Source organism: Talaromyces proteolyticus, assembly GCF_021365285.1.
Source record: "Talaromyces proteolyticus strain PMI_201 chromosome Unknown BGW36scaffold_16, whole genome shotgun sequence".
Taxonomy (NCBI): domain Eukaryota; kingdom Fungi; phylum Ascomycota; class Eurotiomycetes; order Eurotiales; family Trichocomaceae; genus Talaromyces; species Talaromyces proteolyticus.
Window position 1 is genome coordinate 669,192 of NW_025764292.1, and position 26,545 is coordinate 695,736.

Here is a 26,545-nt window from a genome sequence, read left to right on the forward strand (position 1 = left end):
CTACTCGTGTTTATACTCCAAATCAGGCTGTGGCTCTCAGTCGTAGCGAAGTGGACATCTTTCCACGATGAATATGAACAGTCTTTCGCATACAGAGCAAGCTGAGACAAGTTTACCCCGCTCGCCAAAGCGACAAAAGATTTTCCACCATGGCGGTTTGTCTACCCGACGGCATGATGATTATACCATCGCCTGGGTTTGCGCACTGCCTATAGAGATGGCTGCAGCTCGGGCCATGCTGGACGAGACTCACGAATCCCTACCTACGCATGTAGACGACTACAACACCTATTTACTGGGAAATATCAAGCAGCATAACATTGTAATTGCGTGTTTGCCACTTGAGTATGGAACAAACAATGCAGCCACTGTCGTGACGAACCTAAAGCGAACTTTCTCAGCAATCCGCGCGAGTTTGATGGTCGGGGTTGGTGGCGGCGTGCCAAGCAAAGCTGATATACGCTTAGGCGATGTCGTCGTCGGCACAAGGGTGATGCAGTTTGATCTTGGGAAAATTGTCCCAGACGGAAAGTTTCAGCGAACAGCGATCCCTAGGACTCCCCACTTGCTGCTTGGGACAGCTGTGTCTGCCCTTCGGTCAAAACACGAACTAGACCCCACTCAAATCCCATCTATTGTACAGCAGAAGCTGGAGGGACACGTCAAGTACGGTCGCCCAAGCTCACCAGATCGCCTCTTTGAAGCGACGTATGATCATGAAACTAGTTCAACAACTTCTTGTGATGGGTGCGACCATTCAAGGCTAGTGCCACGAGGCAGACGGATGTCATACGATGTGAGGATTCATTACGGCGCAATCGCTTCAGGAAATCAAGTCATGAAACACGGCACTACCCGGGACAACGTTGCTCGAGAACTGAATGTCATTTGTTTCGAGATGGAGACTGCTGGCCTGATGGATATTCTCCCTTGTCTCCCAATTCGAGGAATCTGCGACTACTCAGATTCTCACAAGAACAAAAAATGGCAGAGGTACGCCGCAGCAACTGCGGCCGCTTACGCAAGGGAGCTTCTCGAGGAGCTACCTCTGACCGAAGCGCATACAAGAGTTAGTTATAGTTCAAGTAAGTTTAATAGTCTTCAGAACATCTCTGGCCCAACCCTGCTCACTAGACTGGTAGATCAGTGTTTATCGCAGGAATACCGGCAAGCCTTGTTAGATTCCCTTAGTTTTAAACAAATCGATTCCCGCAAATCGACCATCGAGAGCGCTCACCAAAAAACTTGTCGATGGATTCTCAGCCATCCTGACTACGAGGCATGGCTTGATCCTACCAAATTGACCCAATACCATGGATTTTTGTGGATCAGCGGCAAGCCTGGCGCCGGCAAATCCACCATCATGAAGTTCGCATACTCCACCATGAAATCAAAGGCTTGCAGCAAGAATGCCACCACTGCTTCCTTCTTCTTCAACGCTCGAGGTGAATACTTGGAAAAGTCCATCATGGGGATGCATCGTTCGTTGCTACTTCAGCTGCTTGTAGGGTACCCTGACCTTCAGACTGTTTTGGACGACCCCAACCTTGTCTCCCAGAGTCAAACTGGTTGTCCATCCTTGAATACTCTCAAAGGCCTTTTCAGTAACGCAGTTGCCGCTCTTGGTCAACGCTCTTTTACCTGCTTCATCGATGCTCTCGACGAATGTGATGAACAACAAGTTGTTGACATGGTTCAGTACTTCGAAGACCTGGCAGAACAATCCACGGCGAAGGGTATTCCATTCAGAATATGTTTTTCCAGTCGACATTACCCCTACATTAACATACGACAGGGGATCCAATTTACACTAGAGGATCAGTCTGGCCATGCGGAAGACTTAGCAGCTTACGTCGCTAGCCGCCTCCAAATCAAAAACTCAGCACTGGTCGAAGAACTACGACCCCAACTTCTCGGTAAAGCTGCTGGCGTTTTCATGTGGGTCGTATTGGTTGTCAATATTCTCAACAAAGAGTATCGACGGGGTGGGCTGAGCCTGAGAAAGAGACTCGCAGAAATACCGACTGATTTGAGCGACCTGTTCAAAGACATCTTGAGGCGTGACAATGAGAATATGGAGGATTTGTTGCTTTGTATTCTCTGGATATTGTGCGCAAAACGGCCTTTGCAACCGAAGGAGTTTTATCATGCCCTCTGGTCTGGTTTGTCACTGAAGAATCTGGTCGACAGCCAGATTCCCGATGTCACCGTCCCAGATAACAGTGAAAAGTTGAGCAGATTTAGCAGATATGTCATCAGCTCTTCAAAAGGGCTTGCTGAGATCACAAAATCAAAGCAGCCAGTAGTGCAATTTATACATGAATCTGTTCGAGACTTCCTTATCAAAGACAGGGGTTTGCAGGAACTGTGGCCTGACCTTGGATTTGACTGGGAGAGCCCAAGCCACGACAAACTCAAACAATGCTGTGCCTTCTACATGAATCACGGCTTGGTGCGTTCCTCTGTTAGTAGGTTGTTTTCACAGTCCCATTTAAATATGCGGACAGAAATTTCACAAGTTTACCCGTTTTTGGAGTACGCCAGTCAGAATATCCTCTACCATGCCAATGCTGCGGCAAATGTAATCCCTCAAGATGAGTTTCTATCTTCTTTTCCGATTTCTAACTGGATTAATATCAACAATGTCTTCGAGAACTTCAAGGTTCGACAGTATAACTGGGATGCAAGTTTCTTTTACGTTTTAGCAGACAAAGGATTTGCTGAACTCATACGTACAAGGCTCAAAAAAGATCAGGAAATTCATGTTCATGGAGAAAGATATAGGTATCCGCTGTTTGCCGCTTTGGTCAATAGTAACAAAGACGCTGTTGCTGCCCTCTTGAACTTGCCTTCGAGCCATTATGATGGAGTTGACATTACCGAAGGACTGAGCTATGGTAAAGATTTGAAGGAACACAAATATCGGACACCTCTATCTTGGGCAGCCCAGGAAGGTCAGGCAGGCATTGTCAAACTACTTCTCCAGACAAGAACAACCGTCGATGAAATGGATATGGGAGGGCGAAACCCAATTTCGCGAGCCTCGGAGAAGGGCCACGAGGTAGTGGCTACGTTGCTTATTGACAGGGAGGCAGATGTCAACAGCAGAGATAAATCTGGAAGAACACCGCTTCTATATGCTTCACGTAATGGCCATGAGGCAGTGATAAGGCTGCTTATTGAGAGGGGGGCAGATGTCAACGCTATGAGTAAATATGGAAGGACACCGCTTCAATACGTCTCCATGAGTGGCCATGAGGCAGTAGTAAGGCTATTTATTGACAGGGGGGCAGATATCAACAGCAGAGATAAATCTGGAATGACACCTCTTCAATACGCCTCAATGAGTGGCCATGAGGCAGTGATAAGGCTGCTTATTGAGAGGGGGCAGATGTCAACGCTATGAGTAAATATGGAAGGACACCGCTTCAATACGTCTCCATGAGTGGCTATGAGGCAGTAGTAAGGCTATTTATTGACAGGGGGGCAGATATCAACAGCAGAGATAAATCTGGAATGACACCGCTTCAATACGCCTCAATGAGTGGCCATGAGGCAGTGATAAGGCTGCTTATTGACAGGGGGGCAGATGTCAACAGCAGATATGAATCAGGAATGACACCTCTTCAATACGCCTCAGTGAATGGCCATGAGGCAGTGATAAGGCTGCTTATTGACAAGGGGGCAGATATCAACAGCAGAGATGAATCTGGAAGAACACCGCTTCAATACGCCTCAATGAGTGGCTACGAGGCAGTAGTAAGGCTTCTTATCGACAGGGGTGCAGATATCAACGCCATGAATGAATATGGATGGACACCGCTTCAGCAGGCCTCAGAGAATGGCCATGAGGCAGTAGTGAGGCTTCTTATCGACAGGGGTGCAGATGTCAATGGCAGGGATGAATGTGAATAAACACCACTTTAATGGGCCTCGGGTGCATTTTGACACACTAGTGCTTCACTACTACATTGTTGAAACCGCTTATTCTTTACGTTGATGAATATATCCTAATTGAATAAGTTGCCGATCTAAGTGATCTCAACTGGATGTCTGGCCTAAAAGTCGAAGAACATAAGATTTTGGAATTATCAACAGTCAGCCCCCCAGGAAGCTTAAATTTGACCTGACATAAATTGGTGTAAATACCCATGAAAGGCAGAAATCTTAAAGCTATATTCCAACTTTTGTCATATTAGTGTAAGTAGCAGTTTTTCAGGCTCCTTGTGGAAGTTCTCGCTCAGTGAAACGACACCACCAGAAGCGGCATCATGACTCTTGAAACTGCTTGAATTCTATCTATACTAAATATGACAAAGAGGCAAAAAATGGCTGAAAGGGAAGGAAGGTAAGGGGGGAAGGCAAATTGATATTTACATAGGAGGGGATAAATCGCCCGTAGCACCACTGAACCGATGCAACATATCATCGACAACTTCCAGACTGACCTTTCGGGTTGATGCCATCAGCTAAAAGATGAGCTTGTCTTCCCACAGGAAGATCACCACGTTTAAATGAGAACATCAAAGCTGAGGGGTTTGCAAGAGCATTATTCTCCCCGAAGAAGAACAGATCGGCTCGCTGTTGCCACTCGGTGAGAAACCACGCTGTCAAAGCGCGTATCAACCATTCATTTTGTTCCGTACTTTTAAGTGATGCCAAGATCTAGGCTCACGAAGGGCGTTGCTTGTATATAAAAAAGCACCATCTATATCTGATGACTATCTCGATTCGGGGCTTCACAAATCGAGTTCTCGGCAGCTAACTCTTGCCTATAAGTGAAGTAATTTATACTGGTCATCTGGGAAACATCAACATCCACCTGTGGACCATGTTTCGTACTCTTCATAATGCCCCTGTCATCGAACGGCGGAGGGGAAATTGGCATATTTTTGCGCCGTTTGAACTTGGTCCAATACAGGAAACAACTTCCTCCTGTAATGGCTGAAACACCAAGGCCAATAGCAAGTCCAATGCCTATATATTCTCCTTTGGAAAGAGGTATTACACCACCGATCGTCGAATTTTGAGTGTATGTACTTCCTGTGGTCGATGCTGTGGTCGATGCTCTAGCTGTCCATGTAGAAGAACATGACGGTGCCGAGTCAACAATATGGACGTACTGCGATGTCGTAAAGTTATGATCTGGGTAGACAATCTCAAAATAAAACTTCTAGCCTAGAGATAAGTCAAAGCCGTATTGCTGGACAGACCAGTTTATGGCTGAGATTTGGAGTTGATCTGCTGACTTAGCTGATCGAAGTTAGCTATTGACGAACCACCATTAAATGCAAAAGAATTCGTATTAAACTTGCCGAATAATTGATACCGGCCGTTGCCTATGTTTACTTCATTTTGTTGTAGGACGATGTTGTAGGCGGCATTGTTGCTTATCCATTCCAGCTGTTGAATTTCGCCCAGATACCAGGTATCTGTCCACTTAATGCTTGGGCCTGGAGGGTACACCCAATTGTCAGCTCTAGTCAGGGACGACCATAGGATGAGGAATAAGGCATTAAGCGTTAGACCCATGATTGTGGAAAATTGAACCTGAGAGCTTCAATGTTCCTAGTACGAAAATACAAGACCGACGATTTCATTGTCCCAGGTACTTACTAAGTGTCGCTCAACATCTTTATAAGAGAATTCCTAAACAGGTACTGAAGAATGCCATTCCAGCCACATTACGCGCCAGGGAAGATGTGTTTGGATTCGCTAATTCGTTAGCCTTGACAATAACTGAGGCTCAACTTCTTAGGACTATCATTGGTATATGCCTTATGGTATGGGGTACACTGCAGCGCATGAACATGAAAGAGGCAATTGAACAAATAGTACCGTAAGAAGATCCAACATAAATAATTATAGGATAGAGGGGGCTATTATTAGGCATGAGAGTATTTTCAGGATCTGACCGAATGAATCAAGCCGAGTTTGAAAATTACCATACTTATTTCCTCCATTTAATTGGGTTGTGTCCAGCCAGCCTAGATCAACGGCGATTTCAATTAACGCAGACAAAACGGTTGCGAGTTGACAAGAACTATTCATTAACTTGACAACCATTCGTTAACTAGGTATAATCGACTGGCTCGTCACTTACAAAGAGTCGATCGGGAAGTGATATTTATATTAGTCCAATCAGAAATTTCCCGTGGAAAACCCCCCAGGGACGTCGCCCTCTATGGATAGCTGCATAACCTGTTCCTGAATTTACTAGGGTATTGCATGCGACTAGCCTCACAGATTTGACAGTTTTTACTATAATTTATTTACTGCGTTCAATCAATCTGATTCCAACGTCGCAAAAGGCACTACCAGGCTTCTTTTCTTGTAGCCAATGTTAAGCTATTTTGGGAATTTTCAACAATCAACGTGTTACTAATCTTAGTAACGATGTCTAAGCCGTTCTTTCTATTGGATAATTTCCAGACTCCTTGATATTCAGTGAAAGAAGAATTCGCAGCATCTAAGACTATACGACCAAACATCTGATATCTTTAAACGGGTCATCACTTGGCAATCTACTAATACAATTTATGTCAGAAAATGTCCAAAAGTGGAGAGACCTCTTTAATTCTTCGTTTGCTGATTTGCTGGCCTTTGTGCAACAAATCAGGACCCTCTATTTGAGGACTGTAAACAATAGACGAAATGAAATGTAAAATCGCTAAGGGCTATATCGCACGTCTCTTAGAAATAGTATTAGGTACATATACTAAATAATAGATGTAGTCTATATATTGGTCTCCCTGGTGATCCTAGGTAAAGTTAGTTATACAAGGATTTAGTTTAATAGGCGCCACAACTCGAATAAGTCGAGGCCAAATATTGCGGTAGTCAGCCTTGTCGGTAAGAAAAGCCCGAAAAAGAGTTGAAATGAAACGCCTAGGCCATTTAATTTTAACTGGGCATATTTTGTGGAACCACAAAGTGTTATTCAAAAAGATGTTGACTGCCAGGTACTGGACCAAGTCAGGGGTAATTTTTCTTTGTTGGACAGTTAACATTTTTCCGAACTAGGGACATGATTCTTTCAATGTTATATTAAGTCCTGTTTATCTAATTCAACTACTTCTGAGGTTTGACATACTCGATTTGAAATGATTTCACAAGGCTAATCTTTTGAAAGTTTGCAACGGTAGGAGAAACCTATGCCTTATGTTAAAAAAAGGAGCGTTTTATCACACTTGCAACTTGCAACCAGCAACTATCAGCGCCGCGGAGAATTGGAATTCAGGGAGGATCAGCTGCACAGAAGGTATAATATATCTTAAATATTAAGATAACATTAATCGACATGCCTCTGTAATGCTCTAACAATTTCCCAGAGTGGCCACAACTTGTGCGTGCCCGGGACTTGACTAATTTTTTTTGGACAAAATCTAGAAACAACCCTCATGATATATGCAACTACCTCTATCAATATTACCAAGGGATCTATTATTAATTACCACGCAGCCTATCAAAGTTCGTACACTTAACTAGTGCAAGCTCCAACAACATTGAGCTTGACCAGGTGCCAATGTGTTAATGAACATAGGCTAGCTAAATGCTTAGAGTGGAATTCGGGGCGTATACACATAAGACAGGGTGAAGAAGGATGGCTGAGGTTTGAATATTTTGAATATCTTAAATTTGAAAGTCTCCCCAAAGTCCAAATAAATATCCAATTTTCTCCCTCTAATACTCTTGTTTTGTTCTATACAGTCTCTTTAATTTGTCATATGTGGTTTTTCTTTACCTTTTCACCGCTGGAAGTATTTACGGCCTCCCCAAATTTTTCATCGATATCTTTTTTCATGTTGACACGATGTAAGAATGGGGAGCTGTTTAACATTTCTGTAAAACAAGTGTATATACAAACGTTTCCTCTCGCTTTCAAGCCTAGACTTATAGAAAATAACGACGAGGTTCAATATGGTGATACGAATTTAATGGAAATACGCTGGTACCACGATATTCGGCCATTGTCTATAATAACCCAAGTTGATACTCGTAGCATTTCAATTATCATGGACACAAATTTGCATTGTACTGTGGATTGACTGTCTTTAAAACCAGTAGTATCAGCGTGGCACCACTAGGGGCTCCAGACGATAACATGGAGACCGGGCAACCTCAAGCCGCGGTGTGACAACAGTCTTTCTCGATAACAGTATGAAATCTGGACTGGTCTGATAAACTTTGGCCTGACTTTGGCATGGGAGGGTGGTGGCTGATGTGGTGGCAGTCTGGACAATCGCTGCCAGCTAGGTCAGGAGCCTCTTAGTAATAAAAATAATTGATAATTAATGATAATAATGACGGTGATTATGGTTGCTATTTTCCGTTGGCGGCACGTGATTGCTAGTTGATAGTCGCTCCTTCCGTGTGACCAGTAATACAGGGACAGACTTCTTTTTCCCCCTCGAGACTTTCTTCCTTTATTCATTTTATTGTTTTGAACGACCTAAATTACGATCCTTATCCCTGTACGCCCTGTCGTAGGGATGCCGCCACCTAAAAAAGGAATGCAGTTGGACGTGTAACAATTTATTGATTATTATCGCTCGAACCATACTCATTCGGCTCCCCGAATGATGTTGCGACCAGACAGGTCAGCTACACGTCTCCGAAGCTATCCCCTGCGTGTGTGGTCAGAATTCGAATGATCTATCGGTCGTCAAGAGAACTCATTGCCCAATCAGTGTTCACCATCATATCAACCAGCGCGATCAGGCCACCAACCGCAAATTCAATCGACCGTACGACGCGATCGTAAGTGAGACACATCCTTTCCTTCTGATGCCAAGTTTGTGGCCATCAAACCTGACGGCTCTCTGGACAGTGGCTTTTACTTGGTAGGGCCAAGGCGGTGCGACCAATAAAAAAACAGCCGAATGTGTTGTCAAGTGCGGGGGTGCCATGGTAGATGCAGCTGTCAGATAAACAACTTGATAACTATCCCGGCCGGCTCAGCCGGATCGACTTGACTGGCCAGACAAAAGTGAAAGTTGGCAGTACCAGTCATCGTTGCAGAACGGTCCAGCTTGCAATTGGCTCAACGGGTGCCTGTTCTGGAAAAGGTACGCTAATGTGTCTCACTTTTCTCACGCTCTGAGCGGCTCCCACATCCATCCTCATGAAGGATGTCGGATCTAGGCGATTATCAACCTCAAAGCACTGGTTCTGGAATTGGATTTAAGGGTGGCAAAAGTGTGCTCGAGTTGATGAGATACATTCCCTTGGGAGGAAGGGAACAAATCCTTCATCGATAATCTAAACAACTGCGATTTGGCCTGCGTGGCTGGCCGTCGGCGAGGTGCAGTTAATTAATGACAAAACCTTTGCTACAGAGAAATATCAATCTCGCCTGAAGCCGGTTATAGATGACATGGAGTAGAGAAAATCTGGATCATTGAGGTCATGTCAATATACCCACTCTAGGTTCTATCCAATCACCTGGGCATGGACACCCATGAATTCTCTCCACCAGTCATTCACGCAGAGCCGCATTGTCCAATCAAACAAATAAGCATGTCTCAGTCACCGAGATAGTACCAGTCCGATGTGCATGGGTCATGACGTCGTGGACGCTCGGATATACTGGGGCTTCCCATGGCCCATGTCGCTAGGGACTTGGGCATAGTCATGGTGGGCGCTCTTTACGGATGTATATAATGATGAGGGGGTGACGCGAACGAGACAATTCTTACTCTGTTGAATTCTGGGATGTACATTGCAGCCTAGGACCCTTACGTTCGCTTGCTAGTATCTCAACAACACTCGTTCATATAGCCACAAGGTCCATACATCGAAAGAATCTATGAAGGTCTATCGCCTCGACGTCCTGTTGGCCTTAGGGCTTGCTGCGCTGGTAAGCGCTCGTCCATGGCCTCCTCCGCCTGTAACGACTCCATGCGAGACCACCACTATAGCTCCTCCTCCGCCTCCACCGGTCTCAACCCCCTGTGAAACGACGACAACTGTTCCTCCTCCTCCGCCGCCACCAGTCTCAACCCCGTGTGAAACGACGACAACTGTTCCTCCTCCTCCTCCGCCACCAGTCTCAACCCCGTGTGAAACGACGACAACTGCTCCTCCTCCTCCGCCACCGGTCTCAACCCCCTGTGAATCGACGACAACTGCTCCTCCTCCCCCTCCGCCAGTTTCAACACCAAGCTCGACGCCTGTTGTTCCCCCACCGGTGTCAACTTCTACACCTGTCGTTCCTCCGCCGGCATCAACAACCCCATGCGAGACAACTACTGTAGCTCCTCCTCCACCTCCACCAGTGTCAACCAGCACAGCTGCTCCTCCGCCTCCGCCCCCTGTCACCACCAGTGCGCCTACCATTGTCATCAGTACTTCAACGGTCACTGTGACCACGCCGTGTGAAACCTCTACAGCTGCTCCGCCGCCGCCACCACCACCACCACCACCACCACCTCCTCCTCCTCCTCCTCCTGCACACTCCACAACTGCAGTTGTCGTACCTCCGCCAGAGATTTCCTCAGCCTCACTGCCTCCTGCACAATCCACAACTGCGGTGGTAGTACCCCCGCCAGAGAGGTCCTCTGCCCCACCAGCTCCTCCCCCGCCTCATGCGAGCGAAACAACCCATTCTACAGCGCCGGCTCCTGTTCCAGCTCCTACAAAGACGAACCCCGCTCCTGTGGTTCCTCCTGCAAGCACGTCTGCCAAGACAACCTCTACAAGCGCGCCCCTCTCCACCGGAGCTGCCTCTGCAGTGTCGGTAGGCTCTGGCAGCGCCATTGCGGCTGCTATCATGGTCGTTCTCGCCGTCTTCTAATAAGCACCGACAATCACGGTACAAAACCTGCAAACTGTTCAATAAGAAGCACCAGAAGCAAGGAGAGGAAGGACATCCTATTGTCTATTTTTCGTATTGGTTTCATGGGGAAAAAAATGAGGAAGAGAAGGCGACGATAATAATAATACTATCCTTAATTGCGTCGGAATCTGTTTCTACTTATAATAATTAGGTGATAGGACCTAGATCACGAGAATATCGATAGTATCAATCATTCACATTCAGTCAATACAATTGATAATTCTCTCCATTGGCCCACTCTGAACTAATTGTTCTAGACAGGCGCTGGTCGGATGTAACCGCGGACCCTCGATCAAGCACCGGCTCCGCGAGTAATTCTCCGATCGAGTCCGCATGCATATACACCAACGCTAGCCTCACTCCAACCATTGTTTATATGATCAACCAATTGATGCAAGATGACATTTCATAAAATCAAAAATCGTGAGAAAATTGCAAAGAAAATGTGTAAATGGATTAGAGGGAAAAGTGCATTTACAAAACCAGGGAACACGGAAAGGAGTCCAAAGCCGAGGACGGGTACAACAGTGAGTAACGAACACGGGAGCTGCCGTGTTGCCGTTCGCTGGTCAAGCTCGCTAATGGCTGGAACTGGACCCTCTATTTTAGCCTGTAGTGCTTCGGATGGGACGATAGCATCGGATGGTTTTGGTCCTCTGAGTACTGCAAACATGGGGTATACACTGATCGCTAGTATGGGCACTGATTCGCCAGATACACGAGCGCCCCTCATTTTCGCTTCGTTGGATGCGCGGGCTCCATCAATAATGCGTGATTTTAGGCGACTGTGGATTGTTTTGGAGCGATTTGATGCAGATCTCGCCGGACCCGCACTCACCTAGAAGCTAGTGTGTGCAACGTTGGCTTTCCTTTTCCCTCCTTTGCTTGGCATGTCGCCATTTCGTGCCTCTAGCAAGGACTAAGGTATTGGCTGGTCAAGGATCAGCGACCGCGAGATTTTTCTGGAAGATCTTTTGCCAGTAAGCCGAGCCGGCAAATAATTATCGAGTCGATTCTCATTCTCGTCGTTTGCTCTCGGTCTCAACCCTACAGGATTAAAGTTGCGGCCTGCAGTTAAGCTTCTTTCTAATGTTGTTGCTGTTCGGTCGTCTGTTTTGATGATCTGAGTCAGAGACGATCGGATCGGGTGAATTGCCTCCCAGGTGAGGGGAAAGAAAACAACGACAATTGAGCATGGCCGACCAAAAGGAACTCGATGCTTCGGCTGCACAACAAGCTGCCTTGGCCTCAGACAGCGAGGTCGATCAGAAAGATTACACCAGACGGCTCTGGGGTATTCCACTGCCTGTGTATTTCGACACCGATGTCGAGTCCGTCGTCAAGCGTCGACTCGATATTTTTCTTTTGTGAGTGCGCAAACAGCATGAAGTCGCAATCGCGATCGCAACTGGAATTGGCTGATCGCTGTCAGGATTTACACCGCGCTGTCGATGTTTATCAAGAATTTGGATAATACTAATATCTCCAATGCGTATGTTTCGGGTATGAAAGAAGATGTACGTATACATCCTCGCCAACCCCGGATAGAGTCAGTGCTAACTCGTCCAGCTGCACCTGAATGGTAACCAATACAACTATTTCTCCACTTTCTACAATATCGGTATTATCTGCGGAGCCGGTAAGTTCTCAAATTCACGATTCAAAACAAATATTAATTAATATGCAGTCCCCGTCATGTGTCTCGCAACTTACATCCGCCCTTCACTCGTAATGCCCACCTGCGAACTGTTCTGGTCGGCGTTCGTCATGGGTATTGCTGGCGCCAAGGACTACCAGACGGTGTACGCGCTGCGTTTCTTCGTCGGTCTGTTTGGAGGTATCGCCTTCCCAGGGTTTGCGTGGCTGCTGGGTGCCTGGTACACGCCGGCCGAGCTGGGGAAGAGAATGGCCGTGTACGAAGTGTCGCAGAATGTCGCGGGCATGTTCAGTGGGTACATCCAGGCAGGACTGTATTCGCATATGAACGGGAAGGGCATGGCTAGCTGGCGGTATGTTCATTTCTTATCGTCTAGTCGTGCGTGCCTCGTGAGTGTTCCTGACTTGTGTCTAGTTGGTTGTTCATCTTTGATGGGATTATCTCTCTTCCTGTTGCGTTTTGGGGATACTATGCTATTCCTGATCAGCCAAGAGACTCGCGTGCGAAATGGTTGAATGAAAAGGTATGTGCTTCATCGTACACCGTGAAACATGCACTAACAGACGAAGCAACGCGAGCTTGCCGTCGAACGCATGGATCGCGTCGGCCGGAAACCTATTAAGAAGGTCACTTGGAAGCGCTTCAAGAGTATTTTTGTGACCTGGCACGTCTACCTTTTTGTCGCGTGCTATGTGTATGTTCCTCCTCCAGTATACGTTCTGCCCACATACTAATTGTACCAGCCTTTACGGCGCGTTTTCCTGGGGTGACGGCTACTTCAACTTGTGGCTCCAATCGCTCAACATCTACAGCGTCGAGAAGATTAACGACATCCCCACTGCCGGCCAGGCTGCTGCTGTGGTCAGCTCTATCGTCAGCGGTGTTCTGTCCGATTGGCTTGAAAATCGTCCTGTGGTGATAATAATCGACATGGTACACCTTCCCCTACCCTCATCCCGCGGTACCCAATCCCAGACTAACTAACTCCCACAGATAATCTGCCTCCTTGGCAACGCCTTCCTATCCGTCTGGTCCGCTCCTACCGCACTGAAGTTCGTCGGGTACATCTTCATCACCACCGGCCTCCCCGCACAATCCCTGACAATGACCTGGCTCAGCGAGGTATGTCAGGGCAACGCAACACTGCGTGGTCTGATTGTATCTATCGGCAACACATTCATCTTCGCCCTGACGTCGTGGTACCCCGTGCTCCTATTCCCCGCCGTCGACGCTCCACATTACAAATACGGCTATCAGATTTGCGCAGGCATGATTGGGCTGGGGGTGTTGAGTGTGTTTGCGATTATCTATGCGATTCGGCTGGATTTGAAATCGGGCAGGGCGTGGAGGAATGATTTGGGGTTGCTAGAGTATGAGAAATGGGTTCATGTTAATGACGATGATGATGATGATTTACCTACGCATCGCTGATAGATCACTTCTGCCTTTTCTTTTCGGGAAATATAACAGAGCAGGCGTTGGTGGTCTTCTCAGTCGATTTCGTGGACATACTGTGGCGTTTGAGGGTTTTGAGGTGGGGTTAGCTGTTAGAAGAAAGCTTGAGATTGCATTCGCTTAAGCATAGATCAACCCAGCAAGCGTTCTAGAAATTACCTCAAATGAATTGACGTCTCCCATGCATGCGAGGTCTGGCGGTGAAATTAAATATTTCCTCAAAGACCCAAACCGTGTCGATGTACGTACGCTTCGAGTCAGTAAGCTCTCTTATAATAGAAAAACGCACCGCGACGAGGCTGTGCTGATTTCCATCTAAAATGTAGTCCAAAGCCATAAAAAGTATAAAAAGTCATGAGCAACAACAAAATAAAATAAGAACAACAAGCATGACGTGGAGTCGATCGACAGCTGAGAACGGCAGGCGGCGCGTATACCCTGTTTTGGGTAAAGCCGCAGCCGCACGTGGTAAGCAGCTAGCCCTAAAAATCATATACGGAGCGCAACGGAGAGAGGCAGTCTTGTTGTTTGGTAGATATTGTCATTAAACTATTCATTTTATTATTAGTAGTAGTATTCACATGGCGAGACGGAACGGTACTAGGCCCCTGGGTTTGGATATAAATACTGGGTGAACTCCAGACAGAGCAATTGATCAACCTACAACATATGTGTCCATTGAAGGAAACAAATTTGCAAGATGTTCTCCTCACGTTTTCCCCTCTTTCAGCTCTCTCCTGTACTCATTTTTGCCGCAGCCGCTGCTTCTTCTTCGTCCAACGCTTCAACTGTCATTCAATGGGGTACCTGTGTTAATGACTTTGAGAGCACACTACCCGCGGACTGCGGAACCCTGCTTGTCCCGCTTGATTATACCGAGCCATCTTCAAATGCAACGTATACATTGGAGCTCCTTCGTATCCCTGCTACGGTGCAGCCAGCAAAGGGAAGCATCGTGCTGAACTTTGGCGGTCCGGGAGAAGCTGGGCGGTCGACGGTGGCGGAAACAGCGATTATCTTGCAAGGGTATGTATACGGTCAAGTAAACATGTGCAATTCGTGGCTGATATATTCATTGTAGGCTGTCTGGTGGACAGTACAATCTCATCTCGTTCGATCCTCGGTACGAATATTCCAGCCCACTCAAATCCCTATTCGATAAAACATACTAATAATATACAGTGGCACTCCAAATAGCAATCTTCCTTTTTCCTGCTTCGACACAGACTTTGCGCGACAAGCCCAGGCACAAGGCCAAAGCCTTCCGGATATCGACAACGAAGAAGCATTGGCCAAACTATGGGCGCGAGCAACTATTGACGCGACTGCCTGTGCTAAGAAACAGAAAACCACGGGAGAGCTCATCGGCACTGCCTTTACTGCGAGAGACGTGTTGAGTATTGCCGAAAACCTTGGCGAGGATGGAATGGTGCGGTATTGGGGTGAGTTTTCTTACATCTAAGGTGAATATGGAAGATAAACTGACCTGAGTCTATCCGTGTAAGGTTACTCGTATGGTACAACTCTAGGAGCTACCCTAGTGTCCATGTTCCCCGAGAAAATCGACAAAGTCATCTTAGACGGAGTGCAGAATCCGCATGAATACTATCATTCATATGGGTACGTCTCTCCAGCCTTCCATCAGTATTAAATTAACCACATCTATTTCTCAGCGACATCGAGGAATGGGCTCAATCAGACCAAGTCTTCTCGGGAATCTTCACCAGCTGTCTCCAAGAACCAGACGCCTGCCCACTAGCCTACTACAACCCCACAGCCGCCGAACTCGAGAACAAAGTCTGGACCCTTTTCGACACCCTCAAGACCCACCCCGTCCCCGTCGGAGATCTGATTGTGGATGAGAATGTGCTGCATGGAATCGTCAGTAACAGCCTCTACAGCACCTCTAGCTGGAAGAATACCACCAGGGCCCTGGACATGCTTCTCACGGGTAACATCGACGAGGAGCTCATCCTCAATCTAGCCAGCGCGGTGGTTCCAGTCGACCAGGCAACATTGCTAGCCGCCACGTCGATTTATTCTCCGTTGGAGGGGATTCACTGTTCGGACCGCGCTGCGCGTGCGGGGACGTATGAGAATCTCCTTCCGACTCTTCGTGAGCTGGCAAATACGAGTAGGATCATGGGACGCACGGATATGTCTCTCAGCATGGTGTGTGCACAATGGACCATTGACCCGAAGGAACGCTACGAGGGTGATTTCCAGGTCAGTCCGGCGAATCCGGTGCTGTTGATTGGGAATGCGTATGACGGACACACACCAATCCAGTCCGCGCGGAATGTCAGCTCGGGGTTCGAAGGGAGCGTTGTGCTTGAGGTTAATGGCTATGGTGTATGTTTCCCTCTTCTTTTCGCTCTCAAAAAATGTTTCTTTGGACTGACTGTATGTAGCACTCCTCCCTCGGTGTTCCGTCGTTATGCTCTCTCAAAACGCAGGCGGATTACTGGGTTAATGGCACTTTGCCGGAGCCGGGCACTGTCTGTCAGCCTGAGAGCGCGCCATTTTCGGAGGCTAGTTGGTTGGAGGTTATCAGCAAAGCTTATGGGGCTTGAAATGGAATACGGATTGTAATAGATGCATGACTCGAGTAGTTTTCGATTCTCCGGTTGTCTTTACAGCCTATGTTTTATATAAATCGTTGTTGAACTGAATCATATGCAACACAAATTATACTAGTTTAAGCCATGTATACGTCCTAAGAGTATAACTCCAGCTTACTTATCCTCAAGCTGCATATCACCCAACTTCTCAAGTGCCACGGCCTCAGTAATCAATCCCGATGTGTCTTTAACCCGCTTGTAAATCAGCACAAGCACAAGCAGCATCGAACCAGCTAATAGACCCCAATAACTGCCAAACATACTCTGGTAGCTAATACCGCGAGCATCGAGATTGAAAACAATAGCTGCACCCATCGCGCCAAACACCTTATAAAAGGCCGAATAGATCGACAAAACGAGCGGGTCATTAGAAAGAGCACCAACTACCCACCACGCAAATGTTTGCCATGCGCCGTCCACGCATCCATAAAACACAAAGAGAGTGATGTATCCACCTGCTCTTGACGAATCCGTCACATCGATGAGACCACCTGGAGGCGCTACACCACGATGTGATTCACGGGCCGGAAATACACCTCCGATAAAGACTGCATTCAGCAGGATAAACAGCACTGCCCAACCCATAAATGCACGGCGCCGCCGACCACCAATCACCTTCAAATCAAGGAACATGCCCATGATCACTGCCATGACGAATTGGCCAAAGTCAAACCATAGGGACCCGAAAGCCCGGGTTCGTAGGTCGAAATAGTAAGCATTGTAATCATTGCTCTGGTAGGGGATGTACCATAGCCCGGCAAAGCTGTACGGGAAGAAGAGGATAATCCACGGTTCGCGTTTGACGACGAGAACGACATTCTTTAATTCTTGAAGGAAAGTCGTGTTTCGGGGGATGAAAACCCTTGTTCCGTCGTTCCGGATCACACGTGATGGGTTGGAAATGAAGCACGCTACCACGCTACCAAGGACCATGAGAATGAAAAGGGCAATGTATGTTCCGTCATTGGCACTGCCGGCGGTTGTAACGCCCCAGTTTTCTACAGTCGGTATTATCGCGCCGATGACGGTGCCGAAGAAGGACAGACCGTAGAAGAGACTGATGTATTTACCCTTGTCTTTCTCCATTGGAAGGGACATGATGAGAGATCCTTCTGCCGTCCTACGTAAATTAGGTCAGTCTGTCAATAGCAAATATAACGAATTTTTATCTACTTTAACTTACCAAAGAAAAGCTGCAGCAATACCACACATAGCACCGCCAAAGTACACAAACCCCTCGTTCTTGTTGTGGTTGTAGCTCCAAAAAGAGGCTGATAGAAGCGAATACCCAATACCTCCCGTGGCGAGTGTAATCTTCGGTCCGAGGAAATTGACTACTGATCCAGCCGTGAGGGCAAACACGCAGAACAGGCTGTACAGGATAGTGTTGGCATTGTTGCTGGTCGTCGGGTCGACCTGGCCACCACCACCGAGCGCAGACAGGACGTTAAACATGCCCACCACCAGCAGGTGGACACAGGATATAATCAGGCATTGCACGATGGGTGATCTATATGCTGGGAAGACGATTCCGAACAGTCGATAGCCTTTGGGGGGTATGCCGAATACTCCTTCTTGGGCGACGACGGCCGACTCGTCGAAGTCAGGTTGGTCTTTGACGTCCTTGCCTGTTGTTTCCTTGATATCCATTTGGAAAAGGGCTTTATTGTAACTACCAAGACAAAATATTGAAGTAGTAAAGATGAGTAAATAAATTCAAAACAAGCGCTTTATACACGCAGCCGAAGTAGGGAAGACGAGATACGATATACCCACGTTTCCCGGTATCCAGTCATAGAACTAGCTAATAACTGCCATTTGGCCGAGTTTCTGGAGTGAGATTACGACCTACTACCTCGTACGCCGATAAGCACGGTTATCTACTATATCATGACCAGTGCGGATTCTTACCGAATACAGCATACTTTCAGAGAAAGCGTGGGGTCTAACGCGGGATGATGGCGCAGGACGTCTTGCGTGGGATGAAATTCGTTACATCGATTAATGAGATGTTGCATGTGCCCCTCGCTGCAACCAATAGCCTTGCGTATTATAACATCTATCTAGTATCGCTAGTTTTTATACGTCTTGTTAGTCGCAGATTATAACACTCCTTCGAAAGGAATTGTCGGGTTTTCTGCAAAAAGCGTGAAAAAGCTGAGGAAAAAAATAATGGATATTTCCAAAGCCAAATTCAGCTTCCAAGGCGAAACACACGATGGAAAGCAACCACCCATCAAAATCGCCTTTCTGGGCACTCGACATCCGCACGTAATGTATCGCTTTGCAGTCCTCGACAAAATTGGTGGGTTCGAGTTTTCCGGTTTTTATGAGGAAGAGGACGAAATTGCCACAGGAATCGCTAAGAGACTGCCACGTTTACCACGCTTCAACAGCGCAGAGGAACTGTTAAACACAAATCCGGATGTCGTCATGATTCATTCCTTGGACCCGGATGTGCCTCGATGGGCTCGTTTTTCTATCGATCATCCTGCTCCTTTCAAGGGCTTGTTTTTGGAGAAGCCCGGTGCGGCTGATCCAGTTGATTTCTATAAATTAGCTGAAGAAATCGAAACAAAAAGACCGGGTCTTGCGGTAGAGCTAGGCTATGAAATGCACTATTCAGAAGCATTAGACTTTGCACGTAAAGTCATCCGAGAAGGCGTTTTGGGAGATATCACCACGGCACGATTCCACGGCGGTTGTCCGTCAGGTGCTGGGATGGATCTGTGGCAGTCTATTCCGGAAGACCTAGGTGGAATAATGCAGACAGAGGGCTGTCACACCTTGGAGAACGTTATTGACATGTTTGGAGCCCCCGAGCGAGTGGTTTCCTCTATCCGGAAACTTCCCGAGCGACCACCACACCCTGTCGTCGGATGGATTCCAGATCTATTTACAGGAACTGTGTCAACGGGTAAATTTGGAGTTGGCACTTTACTGTATGAAGATGTTTGCTCTGGAATTATGGAGTACCCGGACAAAACCATTGTTTTGGATATGACTGCTTGGGAGCCGACAGAGTGGTGTAATGAGTGGGCAATAGATGTCTACGGGACGAATGGTTCTCTGCACGCTGTGCCGGACTATCCGGTTGCAACTTTGTATTTGCGTGAGGCTCGGGGTAGTTTCGCTGCAGGAGAGACCAAGCTGTCGACTGAACTCCCACACGGCACCTCCAACGTGCCCTCATGCTATCGCAGACAGTTTAAGTCTCTGTTTACGCGGGTCCGAGGAGAGCAGCCAGAGGATGGGTGTTGCGATTTGCAAACGAATGTGCAAATCCTAAAGGTTATCGATGCTTTCTACAAGTCGGCCAGTTCAAAGCAGTGGATAGATGTATAGGCAATGGTGATAAATTCGAGCTTTGATATCTCATAGATGTAAATAAGCATTAAAAGGAAATACCACGTGAAGTGCATATCGTCGACAATTTGAAAACAAATATGCTTATCAGTACCCACACGATGGGATCTCATAAGATATCACTAGACATAGCCAATTTCTGAGGCTCTGTTCAAACTTGCGACAACGCCATGTTTGCTCTGAAGACTCGAGTCAAGCCTGAGCACGTTAAGAAATCTTAGCCCGTGTATAGTTCTAAAGAGATGGTTAGATCTCCCCATTCCCACATCTAGATTCTTGACTCATTACGCTGGAATCTTCTATCTAACTGCGACTATACATTCAACCCTCGTATCAATATTAAGGCCAGTATCTCGTCCTTTACATATGTAGTAGACGCTAATATGAGCTTTATCTTTGTCGCTAATGTTATCGAATCTCCTCTCGTTCTCTTTAGGCATACCTATCTTCGCAGTCAGGATGAACTTGATGGAGTAACTACTTATGCTATCTCATAATTATACGACGAGCCCGTGTCGGTTCATGATACTCCATTTGATGTCAAGGATATCCTGACGTTGACTCCGCTTCTGCACCCCTGGGTGTAGGATCACGCTCTAACGCGGACGTCACCCTGACGCGAGTCAACGAGAATGTTTCTAAGCTTAAAATTAAAATTTAAGCATATGGCATTCGTATTGAATAAAAACACATTTGCGTATTGTAACATACATCAGCTCCAGCTTATTTTCCTCTAGGGAACGCCTCTGTCAAGTAATTGAGGTATCTAATTTAGATAGAGAAAGAAAAAAGCGAATGGTTTGAAAATAGGAAGACGCTCGGTGAAGTGAGTACTGACTTTAGATAGAATCCTCCATATCCATAGAATCCTCCTCCACGGGATCAAGAGAGATAGACTGTTCAGTAGGAAGAATACCTTTGTGCGACCTAGTAGATACAGACGAAGGGGCCGAGGAGCGAGATTCCTGGCCGCTACGAGCGGATTCATCATCTGTCTGCTCATCATTCTCGTCTTCAAGCTGAACAACCTGATACCCTTCGCGAACAAACTCCATGTCATCGTCAATCGGTTCCACAGTGTCTTCTGACTCATAGCAAATGCTTCCCGACTCAATATCTGATTCATAAAGCCCAGCGAGTGCCCTAAGACCATCTCTCTCATCCTCGTCATCATCATCATCTTTTGGTTCAGCAGCCCCAGCGATGGCACAGGCTCTCTGTAAAAACCACTGCATTTCTAAAATGCGCAAGTCTGGCAAAGGGTGTGTATCGGGATTATGAGTTCGCATGATGATACGATCACCTGAACAGATGGGCTCTCCTGTGCGAACATTCCATAGGCCAGAATCCCTCGGCCGCTCAGCAACATAGAGCGATGGGCGCACCTCAACAGGGATTGAGATTGACCGGCTTTCGAAATTAAAGGCTAGCCAGAAGAATTGCACTTCTAGCTCTTTCTTGTCCGCAGATATTGAGATTGGTTTCAGAGCAAAGTACGCTTTTCCTAAATAAGCGTGTGCAGTTGGGGATAGACACAGCATATTGTAGCAAGCGTCTTGATAAGCACCATTCGGGAAAATAGCGTCTTCCCAAGACTTGACTCGCTCTTCCGTCCAAAAGCAGCGCAACAACGACCAAAGGCTGCCAGGAAAAGAACTTGGCTGAAGTTTACGTAGACTAAATCCGTAGAGATGGGCAACCACCATGGTAGTATCCTTGGATAAAACGCATTTTTCGTCATCTCTTTTCTTGCACTACTAATCTTCAGTCAGTCAATGAAAATATTAGAAAGTACTAGAATGAGATTATACATCAAGTTTCTTTTGTTCGTCACGCTTCTTTATAGCCTCGTCAGAGACTTCCATTTCGCCTACAGAACGCTTCTTTCCTTTCTTCTTTCCTGCTGGCGTCGTCTGCGCGGAGACCGGCATAGAAGAGGTGGTGGCAACTGAGCTTTCTAGATAGTCGCCTATGGTTTTTAGGGCAAGAGTCCGCGTCAACCCTATATTTATACAGTCAGTGAGGAAATTGGAAGAATAGTGATAAAGATAAGGCAGATATACAAGTTAGCGGGATTTTCTCAACTGAAGAACTAGCCAGTAAACCATAGCATTGGACACGTCGACTAAGATTAGTCAAAGGAGTCTCTTCAACAAGTGCTTTTAGGATGTCTATGTCTGCAAGCCATAGCAAAGCTCTAGCTGTAGGTAGATCAGCTAATCCTACTAGTCCCGACATGTGTTGTATTAGCTGGGCACGATCAGGATGGTCGAGCTCTTCCTCGACAATGGATGCCAGCTCAGCAGATGAGTCAGGAGCGGCACTGGCAGCGGATGAATACTGGGCAATATCCTCCCCCTCCATCTTCAGACTGGTGATACGAGAGGTTGGTGATATGACAAGTTCAGGATGGGAGGATCAGAACTGATAACTTTAGTCACTGAGATGAATGAAAATGGTAAGGGTGAGGGGATAGTTGCATGCACGAAGAGTGAGAGTTGCGAGGAAGAGGAAGAGGAAGAGAGGAAGGAACAAAGAAGGGGAAGACATAGACCGGGCAACACGTGACTGACGACAGGCAACAATCTCTGACGTTTGCTTGACATATTGAATAACACGCAATGATGAAAACCAAATAATTACCGGTAAGACTGTACTATAAGAGTCCGTTCTATTTAGACCAAACAAGTCCAATTACTCTCTGCTGGAAACTAGTCATGAATTGGGCCATAAATATCAGAGGAGACTGGGAATTCTCGATCGTAATATTGGAACTGTTAGCATCGAAGATTTAACTTTTAGCACTTTACAAAAATCTTGAAAGGAAGCCCAGAATGTGTTAAATATGACAATAAATGACCAAATTTCGATATGGTCTGTGTGGTTCCTGCTCGGATACTATCGAGGCGTTGCGTGATTACGTGCCACTCTCTTATTGAATATTGTGTTTGGAATACTAATATAGAAAGAGCGAAATCTCTGTTTTCCACCCTACTATTCACTTGCAGAATGGAGATAAGTTTAGATAAGAACATACTCAGTCCTACTAGACTAATTAGGTAGATGCTATGGCGGATAAGTGAGAAGTATCGGGCAATAACTCATATTATTGGTATCAACTAGCTATAAAACTAAGCATGGAGGAGAAAAATTAAAATATAGAATTCTTAGTCGCTTATTTGCTTGTGTGTAAATAATATGATTCAGAATCATTGCCACCTGTTACCGCCGCTATCCCCGAGACAGACTAAATCCGGGCTTATTCCAACGACGCATGTTTCTCCCACAATACAATTGCTCAATCGCTCCTCCAGAGGAAACCCAAGTAAGGCAGACGGTATCCACTTTATATTTTAATAAGGGTGGTCACTATAGCTGAGTTGTATGCGCACATTAGTGCTAAAATTATTCTTGTGTCTCCTAGAGATTGCAAGCGTGCGGCTTAACCTGACATACAATATTCAACGGCCAATATCGGGCTTTTGTTACCAGCAACATGCCATTCGAGTTTATTGATAATAACCATCCATTGATTGACCGGGCGGCAAGAAAGCGAATTCGCAGCCATGCTGCTTTAGGGAAGAATGTGGGAAGAAAAGTCATGCGACCATCACGAAAGAGCGCACAGCGCGTGGGAGCCAAGGTCCTTCCGGGTTTGACATACAAACCAAAGAGCATAAAAATCTCAAATACGAAAGCATACGATCGAACATTGGACGATGTTTCTGAAATCCAACGACAGGTGGGAGATGGTTTACCAGTTCTACCCGTTCCAGACGGATCTCGAAAACGTGTTAGACAAGGTAAGCATAGCCGCCCATCCATTCACGCAAACATCTAATATTGGAGAATATCTTAGTTATGGCTTTTTTTGGTGCACCTCGACATGTTCCCGCTCTAACCAATGCGATGGATCCTCATCGCAACCCTGGCTCGATCTGGGTTGAGCTAATGTTTGTAGATGAAGCATGTACGTGTCCGCCACCAGTTTCTGTCGAGCGTCACTAACGCGCCACGTAGTTTATCATTGCGCTATAGCATTGTTCTATAGGACTATGCATGATCTTATTGTAGAGCCAGAAGATCCACTACAGGCTGCGCAGCATCTTTCACGCACCTTCCGCCTAGTTAACCAAAGAATATCAGAAGATACCAATGTTTCAGATGCAACTATTGCAGTTGTGCTGATGCTAGTACAATACGAACGTCACGAAGACCGACTTGAAGAAGGCCTGGTCCATCTCAGAGGGCTGCTGCGAATGATTGAGTTGCGAGGCGGAATCTCGCAGCTGAGAAAGAGAGGAGCTACTTTAGCAACCAAAACATTTCGGTAAGAATTTTCCTATAAAACTAATTTTTTAATACTGAATTTTTATATCAGAGCCGATCTAGATTACTCTCTTTACAGGGGCACATCAACACAATTTAGCGTTGATGATCTACTCGCTGACGCTGACCGCACGGTTACTATGGAGTTACGTCCATATAATAGTAGCCTCATACCCAGGACTCTTCAAAGCTGTTTACTCAAGGAATTAAGTTCCGGTCTTTGGAGTGTTTTGCAAGATGTCACGACCTTTGCTCAATCAATCAACGATGCTATTAGCGGACTATCACCAAAGCTTGATTGTATCGCGTATCATTACACACTCGTACTTTTCGGATATCGCCTCATTAACATCAGGTCTCTTAATGCACCATATCTTCCAAATAATGTTGCGAACACGATTCATTTAGGTTTAATGGCATTTCTGACTACATTTTTGGTGAAACTGGACCACTCAAATTCGGAATACCCGATTCTATACCAATCACTTCGATTTATTTGCCAAGTAGCCTCCTCTAGTGTTCAAGACGAGCAACAGGTTCGCCTTTGGGCGATGTTTATTTCATCAACTTCGGTGTTTACGAGGCCAGATGATTATTCATGGCTCATTCCAATAACGGCGCAAACGATGAGCTTCCTTGGTCTTCGCACTTGGGAAGAAGTATATCAAACGATCACTGTTTTTCCGTGGGTCGATGCTCTTCACAACTCTGCGGCCTATACACTTTGGCTTGAAGTATCGTCATTATCGTCGTCGTCATCATTACTCTACCAGAATTGGGACGATTGATTTCGTGACCTTGCACAAAGTCGAGTTAATTGTCAATTCCCCTCTCATATGTACGGAAAATACTCTACTCATGTTGATAATATTTATTCAGAACTGATTACCCGGAGCTGAGACTACTCCACATAAATCACTAGCATTTAACACCACATATTTGAGCCTAGCCAAACATGTATAAGTACGGCGAGGGAATTTATTCAATACAGCATTACAGCAGAAACAACTTTTCCACACAACCAGGCTCGATGGTCTCCAATTCTTTGGCAATAATGTCCCAGATTTGCTTGCCATCCTCATTTGCCACCCAGCTGGGCACCTTGCCACTATAATTTGCATCAACAAAACATTTCAAATCTTCAGCAAAAAAGCTTAGTCTAACTTACTCGGCAATCGTGCAACTACTAAGGTAGCTTCCGTGGCTATCCTTGCCTGCCAAGGCACCATGGAGAAGCGTTCGGCTACCGTCCTCAGCTGTCCGTCCGTACCTTGCATGCTTCTCAGCGAGTTGCTGGCGGAACTCTGGTGGCGCATTTCTACCAAGCTCGGTTTTGCAAAGACCCGGGTTGACGGTGTTAATAACCACTCCTGTGCGAGACACAGGCAGCACAGGTGCGAGATATCGAACTGCCAGAATTTCCAAGAGTTTTGTTAGGGGGTATCTGCTCGAAATAATGAAATGTTAAACCCTTTCCAAACAATATAGAACAACTAGATGTTGCATACGTTGCCATGACCGGACTCGACTCATCTTCCATCTTGGTAATCGGATCACTCTTGATCGTATTCCAGGCCTTCTCAAAATCGAAACTCGCTCCACTCGAGATAATAGAAATATGAGGCAGAATACCAAACCTCTTTGCATCGGCGCTCATCCTCGGCAACAAGAGCACTGCAAGCAAGAACGTGCTGAACACGTTTACAGTAACAGGCACCAAATGTCCTTCAGCAAGCACACGCTGGGCCACGGCCACCGCGGCGTTTTCAATAAGGGCATCGATGCGGTCGAGTTCCGTGAGCGCTTTCTTTGCGAATGCTTTCACGGAGTCGTAGCTCGATAGGTCGATGAGCCAGACAGACGCAATGCCAGTCTTACCAGTGGTGTTCTCGATATCGGCCTTGGCGGTCTCACCGGCGCTGATGTTACGGACGCCCATGATCACTTTGGCTGAGCCGGCTGCGACCAGGCTTCTAGCTGCCTCGAGGCCCAGGCCGGTGTTGGCGCCGATTACGATGAACGTGCGGCCAGAGCAGGTCTCCGAGGTGGCATGGATGGGGAGGTTATGGGGTTGATTGGCGATCTCAACCTCAGTTGAATAATGATCCTCCATGATTGAATGAAGGAGTTAATATATGATAAATGAGTATGAATATGAAAATATTAGAGTTATTTGCGTGGTTCTTTGTCTGCTTCGAAGCAGCTCAAGCTCGAGAGTTTCGGCTTCTCTTTATATCCTGCGATCCTGTTTATTTGCGGATTTAAAGATAAAATCCGACT

At 46.5% G+C, this 26,545-nt stretch overlaps 11 protein-coding genes across 11 annotated transcripts; 7 read left to right on the forward strand and 4 right to left on the reverse strand.

Moving 5' to 3' along the window:
- Nucleotides 1-67: 67 nt before the first annotated feature.
- BGW36DRAFT_433936 (Pfs, NACHT and ankyrin domain protein) lies at nt 68-3,406 on the forward strand (the record flags this gene model as incomplete). Its single annotated transcript, XM_046221341.1, has 2 exons — nt 68-1,085; nt 1,143-3,406. 2 exons carry the CDS (start codon nt 68-70, stop codon nt 3,404-3,406), a joined length of 3,282 nt encoding a protein of 1,093 aa, XP_046065597.1.
- A 134-nt stretch (nt 3,407-3,540) lies between these two features.
- BGW36DRAFT_391932 (ankyrin repeat-containing domain protein) lies at nt 3,541-4,180 on the forward strand (the record flags this gene model as incomplete). The annotated part of the gene is made up of 2 exons (XM_046217636.1): nt 3,541-3,544; nt 3,704-4,180. The coding sequence occupies 2 exons, from the start codon at nt 3,541-3,543 to the stop codon at nt 3,913-3,915; spliced, it is 216 nt and encodes a 71-aa protein (XP_046065598.1). The 3' UTR covers nt 3,916-4,180.
- Nucleotides 4,181-5,217: 1,037 nt separating this feature from the next.
- BGW36DRAFT_365705 (uncharacterized protein) lies at nt 5,218-5,532 on the reverse strand (the record flags this gene model as incomplete). The annotated part of the gene is made up of 1 exon (XM_046214682.1): nt 5,218-5,532. One exon carries the CDS (start codon nt 5,530-5,532, stop codon nt 5,218-5,220), a length of 315 nt encoding a protein of 104 aa, XP_046065599.1.
- A 4,276-nt stretch (nt 5,533-9,808) lies between these two features.
- On the forward strand, nt 9,809-10,795 carry BGW36DRAFT_433938 (uncharacterized protein; the record flags this gene model as incomplete). Its single annotated transcript, XM_046221342.1, has 1 exon — nt 9,809-10,795. The coding sequence occupies one exon, from the start codon at nt 9,809-9,811 to the stop codon at nt 10,793-10,795; it is 987 nt and encodes a 328-aa protein (XP_046065600.1).
- Nucleotides 10,796-11,892: 1,097 nt separating this feature from the next.
- On the forward strand, nt 11,893-14,017 carry BGW36DRAFT_78381 (putative allantoate permease). Its single transcript, XM_046222585.1, has 8 exons — nt 11,893-12,204; nt 12,270-12,354; nt 12,407-12,476; nt 12,525-12,846; nt 12,909-13,017; nt 13,064-13,188; nt 13,238-13,427; nt 13,488-14,017. Exons 1-8 carry the CDS (start codon nt 12,032-12,034, stop codon nt 13,923-13,925), a joined length of 1,512 nt encoding a protein of 503 aa, XP_046065601.1. The 5' UTR covers nt 11,893-12,031; the 3' UTR covers nt 13,926-14,017.
- A 632-nt stretch (nt 14,018-14,649) lies between these two features.
- On the forward strand, nt 14,650-16,551 carry BGW36DRAFT_421067 (TAP-like protein-domain-containing protein; the record flags this gene model as incomplete). Its single annotated transcript, XM_046219533.1, has 7 exons — nt 14,650-14,808; nt 14,860-14,975; nt 15,031-15,072; nt 15,132-15,391; nt 15,455-15,569; nt 15,623-16,301; nt 16,361-16,551. The coding sequence occupies 7 exons, from the start codon at nt 14,650-14,652 to the stop codon at nt 16,520-16,522; spliced, it is 1,533 nt and encodes a 510-aa protein (XP_046065602.1). The 3' UTR covers nt 16,523-16,551.
- Nucleotides 16,552-16,684: 133 nt separating this feature from the next.
- Nucleotides 16,685-18,220, reverse strand: BGW36DRAFT_402179 (major facilitator superfamily domain-containing protein; the record flags this gene model as incomplete). Its single annotated transcript, XM_046218837.1, has 3 exons — nt 16,685-17,690; nt 17,754-18,163; nt 18,191-18,220. The coding sequence occupies 3 exons, from the start codon at nt 18,218-18,220 to the stop codon at nt 16,685-16,687; spliced, it is 1,446 nt and encodes a 481-aa protein (XP_046065603.1).
- Nucleotides 18,221-18,606: 386 nt separating this feature from the next.
- BGW36DRAFT_391942 (putative oxidoreductase) lies at nt 18,607-19,935 on the forward strand. Its single transcript, XM_046217637.1, has one exon. The coding sequence runs from the start codon at nt 18,743-18,745 to the stop codon at nt 19,913-19,915; it is 1,173 nt and encodes a 390-aa protein (XP_046065604.1). The 5' UTR covers nt 18,607-18,742; the 3' UTR covers nt 19,916-19,935.
- A 696-nt stretch (nt 19,936-20,631) lies between these two features.
- On the reverse strand, nt 20,632-22,432 carry BGW36DRAFT_466719 (uncharacterized protein). Its single transcript, XM_046222357.1, has 3 exons — nt 22,000-22,432; nt 21,748-21,938; nt 20,632-21,690 (listed from the first exon to the last, which is right to left on the reverse strand). Exons 1-3 carry the CDS (start codon nt 22,298-22,300, stop codon nt 20,776-20,778), a joined length of 1,407 nt encoding a protein of 468 aa, XP_046065605.1. The 5' UTR covers nt 22,301-22,432; the 3' UTR covers nt 20,632-20,775.
- Nucleotides 22,433-23,432: 1,000 nt separating this feature from the next.
- Nucleotides 23,433-25,053, forward strand: BGW36DRAFT_433944 (uncharacterized protein; the record flags this gene model as incomplete). Its single annotated transcript, XM_046221343.1, has 4 exons — nt 23,433-23,739; nt 23,796-23,906; nt 23,957-24,266; nt 24,318-25,053. The coding sequence occupies 4 exons, from the start codon at nt 23,433-23,435 to the stop codon at nt 25,051-25,053; spliced, it is 1,464 nt and encodes a 487-aa protein (XP_046065606.1).
- A 376-nt stretch (nt 25,054-25,429) lies between these two features.
- BGW36DRAFT_308902 (putative short chain dehydrogenase/ reductase) lies at nt 25,430-26,378 on the reverse strand (the record flags this gene model as incomplete). The annotated part of the gene is made up of 2 exons (XM_046212368.1): nt 25,430-25,709; nt 25,774-26,378. 2 exons carry the CDS (start codon nt 26,376-26,378, stop codon nt 25,430-25,432), a joined length of 885 nt encoding a protein of 294 aa, XP_046065607.1.
- Between the last annotated feature and the right edge of the window lie 167 nt (nt 26,379-26,545).

Coding starts and splice junctions, on each gene's coding strand:
- BGW36DRAFT_391942 (XM_046217637.1), top strand. CDS start 18,743: ATGGATATTTCCAAAGCCAAATTCAGCTTCCAAGGCGAAACACACGAT.
- BGW36DRAFT_78381 (XM_046222585.1), top strand. CDS start 12,032: ATGGCCGACCAAAAGGAACTCGATGCTTCGGCTGCACAACAAGCTGCC. Junction 12,355..12,406: donor TTTCGGGTATGAAAGAAGAT/GTACGTATACAT, acceptor TAACTCGTCCAG/CTGCACCTGAATGGTAACCA. Junction 13,189..13,237: donor CTTTTTGTCGCGTGCTATGT/GTATGTTCCTCC, acceptor TAATTGTACCAG/CCTTTACGGCGCGTTTTCCT.
- BGW36DRAFT_466719 (XM_046222357.1), bottom strand. CDS start 22,300: ATGGAGGGGGAGGATATTGCCCAGTATTCATCCGCTGCCAGTGCCGCT. Junction 21,939..21,999: donor TGAGAAAATCCCGCTAACTT/GTATATCTGCCT, acceptor GTATAAATATAG/GGTTGACGCGGACTCTTGCC. Junction 21,691..21,747: donor ACGAACAAAAGAAACTTGAT/GTATAATCTCAT, acceptor GAAGATTAGTAG/TGCAAGAAAAGAGATGACGA.